The sequence below is a fragment of the Acipenser ruthenus genome, chromosome 30 (genome assembly GCF_902713425.1).
Source record: "Acipenser ruthenus chromosome 30, fAciRut3.2 maternal haplotype, whole genome shotgun sequence".
Lineage (NCBI taxonomy): Eukaryota > Metazoa > Chordata > Actinopteri > Acipenseriformes > Acipenseridae > Acipenser > Acipenser ruthenus.
The window spans coordinates 11,175,137-11,189,458 of NC_081218.1; the positions used below are offsets into that span (position 1 = coordinate 11,175,137).

The window sequence follows — 14,322 nt, forward strand, 5'->3', positions numbered from 1 at the left end:
AAAACCAGCGGAGAAGGGAATTGCATTTACCTAGCTGTCAAACCCACTCGTCACGCTCGAGCGACAGCCTAAAAGCGGCCTTTAAATACAGACTTAAATACCCCAAGTCAGACACTGTATTTCTAGGGATGAAATATGTACTGCAAAAAGGAGATTCACAGACACTGCAAATCTCCCAGTGTTAGAAATGGGACATTGTCCTTTCCTTCTCCTGTATACAGCAACTAGGTGTGATACGCAAAATGCTCTCTGATTCTGGCAGGGTGTGTACATGAAGATGCCATGATAACAGACTGCTGCATTGCAGGTTCTGTGGATTGTGTGCTGGCACTGTGTCGTCCTGCCAACACTCTCCTTCAAGCGCCCCTGAGGCTTGTAGTCTCAGCGGGCGTCCTTGCTGACTGAGTGAGTCCTGTCCCCTCAGACAGGATCTCCTGTTGGGGGGTGGGGGGGCAGTGTCATCAGCACCGAGAGGGTTGTCATTGATGTCCTTCAGCCTAGTAGGGGTAGCCAAACAGCCTGAGGAGCGCCTGTAGTATACTGTATGTATGCCACAGTCATGCAAGCAAATGCTAATGGTATTGTTCAGTGAATGCAAGCTTGAAGCCACTGTTCCCTCTGGGCCAGAACTCAGTGTCACAACATGGTGTTAGAAGGTGCTGGAGGTCCTGCCTTTGAACAACTAAGATCCAAGGTCACCTTTTAAAGAATACCAGGACTGTTAACTCCAGTGTCCAGGCTGAATAAAAAAATGAATATCAGGTTCTTTAACTCCTGTTAACAGATGCAGGACATAAAAACATAAGAAATTCAAGAATGAGAAAAGTCCATTCAGCGCACTTATGGTAGCTCGCTTTGGTGCCAGTGTGGTCTGTTAGCACTCAGGAGAAGAAAAACAAAAACACCCTAATGAGGTCAGCAGGCGAAATGAAAGGAATCCGTGGTTAGAAGGACCGCCCTTCCTCCAGGTGGCTAGCTAAACGTCTTATTGTGGTCACAGAGCGGGTTACACAATATTGTTCATGACAGCATCCAGTCTTTTTTTGAAGGATCCGACATCCATGCAAATGTTCTGAATATCTTCAATTAAATAAAACAGGATCTTACTGGGTAAGGCCTGATAGATATTTTTTATAGCAGCTGGTCACATGCCATTGAGAGTAAACAACCATGAATGCACAGAATTAAATATTTTAAAACAACAGTATGTACATGTGCAAGATTCATCAATCCAGATTAATTTTCAGAAGCACAACCATCAACCAAAAAACCCAAATACAGTATAGGCCTGCAAATAAGATGCTGGATTAAGGGGTCAGAAGGCCTATCCCTAAAAACATTGTTTTGCCATCTCATACTTAAAAGACTACTGCGATAGTCAAACTCTCTGTAATTAACAGAAATCGGTGCTTGAACATCTGTTGTTTACATGGGCCCGGGCAGTGGGCGAGCCAGGCACAGCATGGAGGCTGTGTTTACTAGTTCCTGCCTATGAGAGAGCAGGCCTGCTCCCCTCCACGGGTAGACGAGCTCCAGGCAGTGGTACAGCCTGTAGGCCGCTGCTCAGACACCCCTCCTCTAATTGTAGCTGACAGCTGTCTGCAGGGAACACCGTCTAGTCTCGGGTTTAGCTTCCCGACTGAGATGAAGAAGCAGCGAGAAGCTGCGGGACAAGGAGACAAAACCTGATGCAAGAGCTAAATTATTTAAAGCAATGTCAATTATTGAAAAGGTACAACCACAGTGTTTTTTTAAGGCATTTCTGATACAGTGTGTATTTAAAGTTTCGTCAGCCGTACCATTTTGACTCATCATTGTGCGGCTGTCGTTTACTATTGTAATGTCTATGTGTCTTGTTATAGCCTCAGAACCAGGTCACCCTAACACTTCTCACATGGACGCCATGCAAAAACCATGCACCTCACCCAAACACAGATTCGGTATACGTATTAATCTGTCGGGTATTTTCACTAACTCACATGACCTGAAAAACAGGAACATGAAACTGAAATCCCAAATGCATCCATCAGCTGAAATAGTAAAACACTACTTTATTAAGCATTCTAAACTTTAGCCGTTAAACGTGTAGGTGTAACTTTCCCCCTGGTCCCAAACTGGGAAATCTTTGCAGCAAATAAAAGACTCCAGAATTCCTGTATCAGTTCAGAGTACAGCTATTCATTACAATAAAGCTGTACTGCTGAAACAAGCAAGGTCATTCAGATAAACAATCTAAGTGGAAGAAGGCTATGCTTTAATATAATTCGCCAGTTCAACAGTCTGAGAACTCTCCTGTAACCACAAAGAGCATACCCGGTCTGGTGTGTTTATATTCTCTCCCAGGTCGTGTGCACATCCAGCCTCATCTAGAGAGGTCTTCAAACACATACACTCCCGAACAGCTTTTTTGCTTTCTTTATCATCTTGTTGAAAGAGCAGCAAAGCCTCCCCTTGATAGGAAAACATCTCTGTTGCTCTCTATCTCTCTCAGCGACTGTACTTCCTGGGCAGGCAAGAGATCCTTCTCAAGTAAACAACCGGAAATCGCTTAGAAGCTTCACTCTCATCCCGTAATTATGCTGAATTAAGTCACTGGGCCAGCAGCAGATCCTTTGAAAGAAGTCTTGATCTAGTGTGAGTAAATCCCTTGGGACAGGAGTATTAGCATTCAAGTGTACTAGACACTAAAAGCAGATCTGTACTAAGGCAGGGTGTTTAATATGTACTTAGTGGGCAGTCACACATCTAACACGTCTGTGTGTCACGCTAATATGTGACTCAGTCGACCAGAGGGGCAGAGAAATAATGGGCTACTGACAGTGACGGCATGGCAGTCCTTATGGATTGCCTCTAATGAACCCTCAGAGGATGGAGTGGGGGGTGCAGGTATGTCATACTCCTCAGCAGTATGAAATTTTGAGTCCCTTTACTGTATATTGCGACTTCTACAGCTAACCTGCTGAGGACTGAAAGTACCCGATATCAGACTTCCTTTAGTCCCTGTGCTTTGGTGCCTGAGGAAGCCTAGTCATGAAATCAAGGGTCTGGAACACACCTTGGTCGATATTTTTAATGCTGTCCATCTTCAAGATGATCATGACTGGGAGGCAAAAGTCTGACAGGCCGGAGGAAATCAATTGAATAAATCCCAGAGGGGAGGAGAGTTCCTTACTTGAACTGGTGGTCCTTGGTGCTGCGGGTCTTGGCGAGGAAGCGCTCGGCCAGCTTCTCCAGGTTGCGAGAGTAGTCCATCTCGATCTCGGCCTTCTTGCGGAAGAAGTCCTGCAGATCCTGTAGCAGCTGCACCCGGAGCTCGCACTGCTGGTCCAGGCACTTTAACTGCTCCAGCAGCTGGGCGCGGATCTCTGGCAGGGAGAGAGAGAGAAAAAGAGAGAAAAGAGATGAAAACACTGTATATGGAATCTGCATGAACAAGACTGCTCAAAGTAGTTTAATTCCAGCCCTCTCCAATCAGCTCTATAGCTACATTGCACAGGGATGGAAACTCCTATTGCATAACATGTTCACCCATTTCAGGTTTTACTACAAGCTTGATTAGCCACAGCATATAGGTAAGAAGCTCAGGTGCGACTTACTAAACTCATAGTAAAACCACGAATGGGTCACACTTCTATGCAATGGGAGGCGCAGAAGGGTATTTGAGGCACATTAGCTGGGGAGGGGTGTAGGGAAGCTCACACTGCTGTTGCCCCTGATGTAAACTGCTCAATTGATTTATCTGATAAAAGACTAGTCTGCAGTGCTGCAGTGAAAGAGATAAAACACAGTTTAATGCTGAGCTCACAACTCTAGCCCTACTGTAGGTTAACAAGAGGCAGTGAGCAGCTGCAGTTGCCTCATACACAAGGGCTGCACAATGAAGGCGGCTGGATGTTTTTTAGACCAGACTCCATCCTCAAACCTAACAAGCCCACGTCCACAAACAAATGCTTTGGAATTTGCAGACAAGGAAGATCACATCAGAGTCTTACCTGTATTACTACACAGTCATATTCAAGTGAAATAGCCAACAAGTACGTCTAATACAGAAGCTACAGCAGGTTTTTACTAACCAACCTCCATATTAATTACACTGCAGTCTCCAAACAGTTCCTCGGTAATTACAATGTTATATGTGCATTCGAACAGAAATCCTTCAATGGTATTTTCTACACACAGCCTTCTTCTGGGCTTTTGGCTGGCAATACAAATACAGGTAGTAGTAAATGCCTTGCTATTTTTATCTCTTCACTGACAAAGCAGACTGGATGGATTTCAATCGTGTCAAGCACTCCCAGTCAACAGAGCCCAAGGTCTACAAAGCTGTGTGTGTGTGTGTGGGGTGGGGGGAACTATAAAACAATTATAATAATCCATTGACTACTGCTAAATAAGGGAAGACTTTCTTTAGAGTGCGTACTACTTAAAACTCACAAACAGATGTTCTTTTCCATTAATACTAAACTCTGTTTATAAAAGAGTAAAAGCAGGGCACCCCTGTGTAACATGTACTGCAAGTCATGTATAGAAGGTCCTGAATGTTCACTATCTGTAATGGGCATAATGGCTGGTGACGGTATTATGGAAGACTGGTTTATCAAATAAAAGGATCCGGTTGTATCCTCTATGAATCTCTTAGTTTGTTTATCTAGGATTGGTCCATTTCTGTAGATAAACCTCAACTCCCCCCCCACCCATAGTGTTTTTTTTTATGTTTCGCCTGGTAAACTATCCCATACATTATTCTACAAAGTGTCTGCCTTTCCCTGTGATGAAGGTTCAGCTCTATTTCAAACTCATTCACTGTGTTTTTCTATCCTGCTTTGTTATTCCCGCTATGCAGTCCATTTGCCACAAATATGCCCATTTTCAGACCCTGTCCAAATCCTAGCTAGTTTAATGAAGTCTACAGATTTAACACACTTTCAGTGCAGTACATTTCCGACAGTATTCTTTTTCAGCCCTTTGATCTACAGTACTGATCGTAAAGATTTGACCCCAAAAAGCTGTAAATACCTTTGCATTGCCATTTATATAGAAATCTGATGTCCGCAGCCTTCATGATTTCTCACAGTCCATGGGGGTCCTGCCGTTCTTTCTGCAAGTTACGCAAGCTAAAACAGAGTGCTTCTAAATCAACAGTGTACAAGACAAAGCTGTGTGTATACAGGACTGTACTAAATACAGAAGTCTGTCGTCTCACACTGTAGTTTGCATTCGTTTTCAGCTCCAAGTTTCAAGCTGACATCATTACAAACCTTACTTCCTCAAGGCAGATTCTGCTGCTCTGTATGACACAGAAACTTCCCGAACTCTCCTTCAACAGCTTCACAGCTGTGTCTTTGCATCAAAATGTGTTTTATTTATGCTAGAAATTCCCCTACTACCTCCTTACTGTACAGCAAGCGGGTTCTAGGAACACCAAGGCCCATGTTAGTCTAAGTCAGCCTTCTGCTATGTCAGAACACAAGCCAGGCCAGTAAAACCAAAGATGCTGCTTTCCAGCTAAAGTAGCTGCATTTCAGCTCTGTAGAGCTCAGCATTACATTAAAAGTGGACATTTGTTTATTTAGTTGTCACTGTTTCGTGCTTTACTTAAAATCATCTGGATATAAAATGATATACTGTAGTGTGGATCACACTCATGTTTACAGTTGCTTGATCTGGTTGAACTATATGAACTTTCCTTATGCTTCCTGTTCACTGGTTTCTATAGCACTGCCCCACTTTGGTTAATAATAATAATAATAATAATAATAATAATAATAATAATAATAATAATAAATACTTTAAAAGCTATTTAATTTTGTCCTCATTCATTTTCTGCCATTCCTCTAAGACTTACTGACCAAGTGGTGGTCCAGACAGTTTGCCAATAACAGCTATATAGGAGGCTGTGTGGCTCAGAGTTAAAGAAAAAGGCTTGTAACCAGGAGGTCCCCGGTTCAAATCCCAGCTCAGCCACTCTGTATGACCCTAAAGTCACTTAACCTCCTTGTGTCACTTAACGTCTTTCGGGTGAGACGTTGTAAGTGACTCTGCAGCTGATGCATAGTTCACACACCCTAGTCTCTGTAAGTCGCCTTGGATAAAGGCGTCTGCTAAATAAACAAATAATAATAATAATATATATATATATATATTGTAAACAGCCGGCACTCACGGTCGTTCGTTGCCCCTTTGAAAGCAGACCCAGGACACCAGAAATGGGGTTTTTAAAGCGCGATTGCGCGATTTTTAATAAACAGAACACAAACAAAAAAACAGCTAGCTCCGGTCGGAGCGCTAACTACACAGGTAAATCCCTGACTCACTCGCAGGACGGCTAAGCCGTTTACCTGTCACACAAAACACACCGGTTTCACACAGCACTTAACGACTGCTCGGAGACAGAGCACACTATCTGCCTCCTTCTACTCAGCAGCCCCGTACAGACAAGCTGCATGTCTTAAATACCCTGCACCTGGCATTAATTTACAATATATATCAGGTGCGGGTGATAATTAAACAATAAACAATTAGCAAAATAATAAAACAATTAACCAAAATGTGCATACGCACATATTTTCTGCAGGGAGGATATTAACCCCCTCCCTGCTGTGTTACACATCCTCCCCCTCAAGTGTGCAACACTGATCGGCCATTCCAAGGCCACCCCCTCCCTTAAAACACAACCACCCACCCTCAAGTCCACAAATGTCAATTTTCGCCCTCTTACACGGGCGGGCTTGAGGGTGGGTCGGTTCCTCCGGCGCTTCCAGGAAGGGACCGTGAACCGGTGACACGGGACCCCACCGGGATGACAGGGGCGACCGAAGCGACGGCCGGGGAACAGGAGGCTGCAACAGCGGGCAGAGGTCTTCACCTGGGGACCGGCACAGCGATGTCCGAACACCCAGGGGAAGCTTAGCAGCGAACAGGGGGAGCACCAGCGACGTCTGGCAGCAGCCTAGCGACGTCTGGGTGCTTGGGGAGAGCGGAGTAGGGAACCAGGGGCAGAGCTGTGGCCGATGGTGCAGACTCCTGGGCTCCAGGCCAAGCGCAGGGAGGTCTAGGAAGACCGGCAGGGTGTCCAGGAGTAAGGGGCAAGGGACCGCACTGACCAGCGCCGGATCCTCTTCCGGGGTTGTGGGCTGAAGCTGTAGTGGAGGTGCGGTGCTCACCTCCTCTGGCTCCGGGACGGTCTCTTCCTCCTGTTCTCCCTGTAGCAGCTCCTCTGGTGCAGGCGATTCCGGGGCTTCTCTCGCCAGCACCGTCTCTTCTGCCTGCTCCCACTTTTGGAGCAGCAGCTCCAATTCTGTCGGCTTCCGTTTTTTTATTCCTAACGGGGGCCACCCCAGCTCCTCTCTTTGCCTCTCAATCTCCTCCTGTAGTTGCCGGTTGTTTGCTTCTTGCTCCGCCGTGTTTTTGTTGATCCTGGCGATCAACTCTTCTAGGCTTTCCATTTCTTTTTGGGTCATAGGGGCGCCCACACACGCTGCCACCATATGTAACCGGCCGGCACTCACGGTCGTTCGTTGCCCCTTGAAAGCAGACCCAGGACACAAGAAATGGGGTTTTTAAAGCGCGATTGCGCGATTTTTAATAAACAGAACACAAACAAAAATAAACAGCTAGCTCCGGTCAGAGCGCTAACTACACAGGTAAATCCCTGACTCACTCGCAGGACGGCTAAGCCGTTTACCTGTCACACAAAACACACCGGTTTCACACAGCACTTAACGACTGCTCGGAGACAGAGCACACTATCTGCCTCCTTCTACTCAGCAGCCCCGTACAGACAAGCTGCATGTCTTAAATACCCTGCACCTGGTATTAATTTACAATATATATCAGGTGCGGGTGATAATTAAACAATAAACAATTAGCAAAATAATAAAACAATTAACCAAAATGTGCATACGCACATATTTTCTGCAGGGAGGATATTAACCCCCTCCCTGCTGTGTTACAATATATATTTTATATATATATATATATATATATATATATATATATATATATATATATATATATATATATATATATATATATATATCCCTTGAGCAATCCTGGATTGGTCACTTTGATACATTCAATACTGAATTTATTATTTTTAATGAATGCCCCATAGCTATGATTTAGATCAACTGCAACAGCAATGGATGTACATAAGAACATTTATTAACGAGAGGAGGCCATTCGGCCCATCCAAGTTCATCCGGGTCTTAGTAGCCGATTGATCTTAGAACTTTGTCAAGTCGGGTCTTAAAGGATGCTTGTGATTCTGTTTCAACAACATGACTAGGTAGCCCATTCCATCCCCTCACCACTCTCTGTGAAGTACTGCTTAGGGTTAACTATGCCAACTCCTTTTATGATTTAAAAGACGGAACAGTATGGCTATGGATTCAACTCCGACTAGCACAATACATTATGTGAAAACACATTGGTTGGTTTCAGCAATGAATTAAACCAGCAGTCTATAATAGATACTTTATATGTATTTCCAGCAATGCAAAATACCTTTTGCAGCAACATTCAGATTTGGTAACACATGGAGGTGACATACTCTCCTTACCTTTTGAAAACCAAGAGACTAAAATTAGTAAATTTTGGTAACCTCAACTGGTGACGACACATCCACACAGCCTTTGCTCGGCTTAAGTTTGTTATAAATAGAGCACAAACGTGTCTAACACCTGCTTAATTATAGGAACTTGGAAATGAGTCAGCAGATCTATATTTCAGAACTCTCAACCTGGTGACTAATGCTGAAATAAAGCTGAAATACACCCAGACAAAGTAAAAAATACGACTGATAGAGAATATGTGACAGCAGCAGGGGCATTATTGATAAAAACATAGTATGAAATGGAGAGTCCATGCATGCTGTCTGGCAATACAGACCATACTGTACTTAACTATTCAAGGTAACTGTTCAGTTATTGATTTCACCCACCACCCTTATAAAAATTGATCATAGCATACATATAGCATAAGGCACAGTTAAGCATTGTAAAGCACAGAGAGGTATGGAAAAGCACATTAAAAACATGGCAAACCATGTTAAGTGCATAGTATAATAACCATGGGAAAAGCATTGGAAAACTGTGAGATTACAGTGCAAAATCACCGTTTAGAAGGGCGATTCCCATCACTATAAAACAGTCGACACAAACCATTGAGGATCAGCGGCACTTAAGTCTCATACTAGTCATTCAGGTGATCTATCTTATAAAGCTTCATGCTGAAACGGAGGTCTGTGCTCCTAAGAACGATTCTTGAAATACAGCTTTCTTGAAAATCCTGAAAACCAGAACTGCTCCAGTAATCCCCACGCTTGCCTTACAAACCACACTACAGGCAATAAAACAAAAACTGGTGTGAAAACAGCACCAGTATGATTATACTGTACGTGGGAACATTTTTTCTTAGCTTTCATTAGCACATGTAACCATTAAATCCTTGGCTGGTACAATTAACTTCCACAACTTCTGTATACACTGTTCACAGGATACAAATGCAACAATATTAGGATTATCAAGAATCCATATATTGTGTTTGTCACACAGGCAGTGACTGGCAAAGACGCCTGTTCATCTGCTACTGTATAATGCAGTCACTTTAATAGACAGGACATTTTAAATATACTGTACTGCATTGCACCATTGTTCATATCTTATTGGATTAAACAGATTGCAGTCCTGTGAATTCCTGATGTATTTATATTATTTTGCACAGTACAACAGAGCCGACTGCAGCAGTATGTTGTGTATTATAAATTAATCAACCACAGAAAAATTTGGCTTCTTTTGCACTTATGAGCTTAGCTCATCGCTTCAGCATCATCCAGGTTTTGTGCTGCATTTATTTAAAGATCTCTATTGCCTTCCAGTATACAAACACTCAATCTCTTTGGACACTCTGGAAATGACAGTACAATGTGCGTCTTTGGTCACCCCCTTTAAATATGTTTGTGCCGACAGGAAGCAGAACACAGCACAGTGGAGAGGCTAGCGTGTGTTTCCAGGGAAACAAACACAAAAAATGCTTCTAAATCCAGAACAGGAAACCCGTAGTCACTAACAGAGGAGGAGGGGGAGGGGATATTTTCTTTAAAAACACACTTTCACAGCTGACGGGTTTGTTAAGGAATACAGCGACACCTTATTTTAACCCACGCAATGCGCTGTCGCTACGGGTCACAGAGACAGTGTCGTCTTTCTCAGAGAGTGTCGCAAGACTATTCAGTTCAAAATCTCATTCAGGAGGAGAGGTTCTGGCACTCAGTGGACATGTGGCATGTAGTTTCCACAAAGTGTTGCAAGATGCTTACAGTTATTTATTTTTTATTCAAATGCAAAATTCTAAAACTTAATTTAATAATAAATCAACACGCACGCGCACGCGCACGCACACACACACACACACACATCTATGTTAAAATGTAAGCCTACAAACACACGCAGGATTACACAGATCCCACAGCCCTTCTGAATCTCGGCAGCTGCTACATGGTAAATTTCATCCTCATCATACAGAATTTTACTCACATAACCAGATCTGTCATGTTTCATTAATCCCCCCCCCCCCCCGAAAAAGAAATCTGGGATCTGCAAAACTGGGGAGTGGCTCAGTACAAAGGTGTTGGATTACAAAGACCACAAAACGAGCAGCAATTAGCTCAGCATGCAGAGCAGCACAGCACACATTCAATTATTGTTCTGCACCAGGGGGGGTTGTAACCTACAACAACAACAAACACAATATTTTACTTGTACAGCGGCTTAGGCAGATTCGAAAAAGAGTTGAAAATGTTGACCTCTGGGTTCTGAATCAGTTAGGTGACTAGTGAAGGAAGTCATTCTTATTGAAGTCTTATTCAGGTGCATTGGCATAGTGGGGGAAGCTCGCACTGCATGGCTGGTAGCCAGAGTAACTTTCCACCACCTTTCAGAAGACTTTTAAAGACAATAACATTTTATTTTTTCAATTCAAACAAAAATAAAAGACAATTGTCAGGATTTTCCTGGGGGAAGACTACTGTTCTTTCTTGCGTCATTTGTAAGAATATCCCCATTCATCTTGGTCAACAGGAAACTAGGCCCCTTTCTCTGGGGCTGATGGGAGACGGACACAGGAAAGGCAAAGGATCTGCTCCCTTCCAGAAGAGGGCTGTGGAGTGCGGGCGGGCTCCTCCCTTGCACGCTGTCTGACCCAGGCACTTTGAAACCTCAAGAAACAAGGCTCTTGAGATTGAGGGTTTGCTGTAAAACTGTACAGTACTGTGGCTGGCCTTGGGCTTTAGATTCCTGGACAGGGAGGAATTCATTTAAAAAATAAAATCTGAGTCAGATTTCTCCATTCCTTAAGTGTGCCTCTTCACCAAGATTTGACTGAAACAAATGCACACTGTGTACAAAATGTTGTGCAGTTGACATTTTCATATTGCTTGGTTCTGTTTAAGAATTTAGTAAAATAAGGAATTCTCCTTATAATAATAATAATAATAAAAAAACCTTATGTACAACTCCCACACATTGGAATCAAAGGGAAGCTATACCCCCTCTTAAAGGGAAGGTTCATTTTAGCCACAATATTTGTTCATACAGCAGAAAGCTTCCTTTTAAAATACATGGGGTAGGCGCTGTCCCAATTGGGAGTTACTGTCAGCATATATATATATATAAAACCAAAATATCTAGAGACAAATGAGACAAAACAAGTGACACTCGAAATAAAAGAGAACTGATACAGTATCACTGAAGCCTTCTCCTCCTTCATGTGAAAATAGTTTCCATGGAAACTGCGTGTGAAAGCCACAGAAGTGATTCTGCCCTCCCCCTTCCCAACTAATAACTCCAATTACTGATAGGATGCGATATCATTTACAGTGCCAACAATGGAAAGAATCCAGATTTGCCCCAGGGAAAGACAGCACAGCACACAATTGGAAGCTTGCTCGCTCTTGCTCTCTCTGTGTTTTCCCCCAGCACTGAAGAGATACCTTATTTCACGGTTTCCACGGTCAAAACAGAAAGTTGCATTTCCACAACCTGAAAGCAGAGGATTTTAAACCCATTATTTGGTTTTTGGATTTGGTTCTAGAGCTGTATAGTATTAGGCTCCTGTTCATTTGAAAACAAGCACAAGAAACTAAAAATCCGAGATACAGAATAATATCTACGCCGCCTCACACTGACCAGCTACAGTATGTCAATTCTGCGGCTGGACAGTGATGTGTGCACATATAATACATATTTATAATGTATGTATTCTTCGGCTCGCTACAGTAAAACAAAGGGGTGGATACAGTACAACACTTCCCCATTGTTTAATGCAAGAAGACTTTGCTGAGCTTGTAGTTCCATAGACTAAACACCAATCGCTAGGCAGCTTCCACGTGAACTAAAGCCTATCTGTAAAGCTGGCAGAAATAAAATTCAGGGGGGAAGAAGCTGTACATAAAACTAAACTTTACTGAAGGCTGATGCGATTCAAGCGCAGTTCAAACGAAACGACTAGCAGTTTAGGAAGCTGGGCTGCCCTTGAAGACCCTGAGATAGGGGTGGAGTCAGTTGTAAACCAAGATCACAGGGCATAGTTCCGACAGTGAAGCTCCCAACAACATCTGCAAGGTATTAGTGACCGTGCTGGAGCTCCACGATGGCCCCAGTTCACGGCAGGATGGGTTGTCGTTGTGTTGCTTTCCCAGCATGACTTCCCTTAACCCGTTAATCAAACAGCTCCACTGAGGCAAAGGGACACCGCAGGGCTCAATTCCTTCAAGAGCCCCGCGGTTTCATTACACTACAGCTCTGTGAAGCTCAGGAAATGCTCCCCCAATCAGATGCATTTCATTTCCAGCCCAGTCCAGCCTAAGGGTCATGTATCGGGTTAAGGTCGGAGTAAGGGAGAAGCCGGTATGATCACTTGAAGCTGAAGAAGATGTCCTGAAACTGGTTGGCACTACTTGTTTACCTTATGCCACTAGTGGGATGGAATTATAACCGCACTATTGTTTAAGCTAATTTTAGTCTCTCTCTCTAATATCCAATGTCAATCATCTGCACATGATTTAAAATGTTGCATCTTAAATTATAAACTGACATTAAATAAAGAATAAAAAGGCATCTACATAAAATGTCACAACGAGGTACTGATTGAAAATGAGTACTGTGCAGAAAAACCAGCGATTCTCAAACCCTTTTCTATCTGGGAAGTGACACAACTCTCTAGGAAATATCCACTGTAATGCACAGTGGCCAGTACATACTGGTATCTCTCTGAGCAGGAAAAATACAAAAGCACAGAGTCGATCTGCTTGTAATTGTTTCACGGCCCACCTGAAACTTTTCTGAGACCCTTGGGTAGTCTGAGAATCCGTGGACTATACTGGGGCCAGTGCAGCACCTTGTGGTAGATTGTGATCCAGCATTATCTCAGAAGCTAGGCAGGGCTACTGGGTCCAGTATACAGCTATGGACAAAGGATATGCATTACCTAGACTCTTTAAATTGAGACAATAAAAAAATATATATACTGTATATATGAACATAACTTAGATCTTTTATTTATCATCATGTAAATCAGAGAAACTACAAAATCATGGAAGCCATAACAGTAGTACAGTATTTCATGTTAGATTTCGAAATGTCACATTTAAATTTGTCAGTTTTTCGTTAAGTATATGGAAAACAGTAATTCAGTATGTTAACGTAACATTATTCAGCAGGTTTCATTCAACTTTATGAAGCAAAATGAGTTGATTCCATAGGGTGATGCAACACTTTTGGCCACAGCTGCAGAGTATAGAACTTTAATGGTTGTAAATGTTTTTCAAAGGAGTCATTGAACCAGGACCTGTTTGTAGATTTTAAAAGATCACACTCTATATTTGGCTGTCTTACTGCAATAAAAGAATTGTGCAACACCAAAGGGCGAGGCGTGCGAGGTCGCTACACACTATACTGTAGTAGTGCAATATAACAGCAGCAGTGCCCTTACTTTTTAATTGTCTGTGCTCTACATCACAAGTTTCAAAAGGGAAACTAACTTCCCTGCCTCCCCATGACAAATACTCCCAATGGAGTCGCATAATGTATGCCATTGGTAATGGTATTGTCATTGGTAAATAATGAATGGAATTTTTTCATGGGTAAGCCACTTACCCTGATTCAGTGGTTACCATTACAATATGTCTGTAAGGGTCGGCAGTGCGAGGGTTAAATGGCATGACTCTGGCGACCCCAAATCATTTCCTGTGCCTGGGCTCTCACGAGGGGCGTCCCAACAAAAGCAGAGAGGCTCTATTGTCACGGTCCTCTAAGAAACAGGATC

At 43.1% G+C, this 14,322-nt stretch overlaps 1 protein-coding gene across 6 annotated transcripts in view; it reads right to left on the bottom strand.

The window, feature by feature from the left end:
* LOC117396904 (SLIT-ROBO Rho GTPase-activating protein 2-like) overlaps positions 1-14,322 on the bottom strand; it is an 86,655-nt gene that overhangs the window by 41,141 nt on the left and 31,192 nt on the right. For all 6 annotated transcript variants that reach the window (XM_059004849.1, XM_059004852.1, XM_059004850.1 and 3 more), the window contains exon 3: positions 3,173-3,365. In XM_059004849.1, the coding sequence (XP_058860832.1) occupies positions 3,173-3,365 (193 nt within the window). The remainder of the gene's footprint in view (positions 1-3,172; positions 3,366-14,322) is intronic.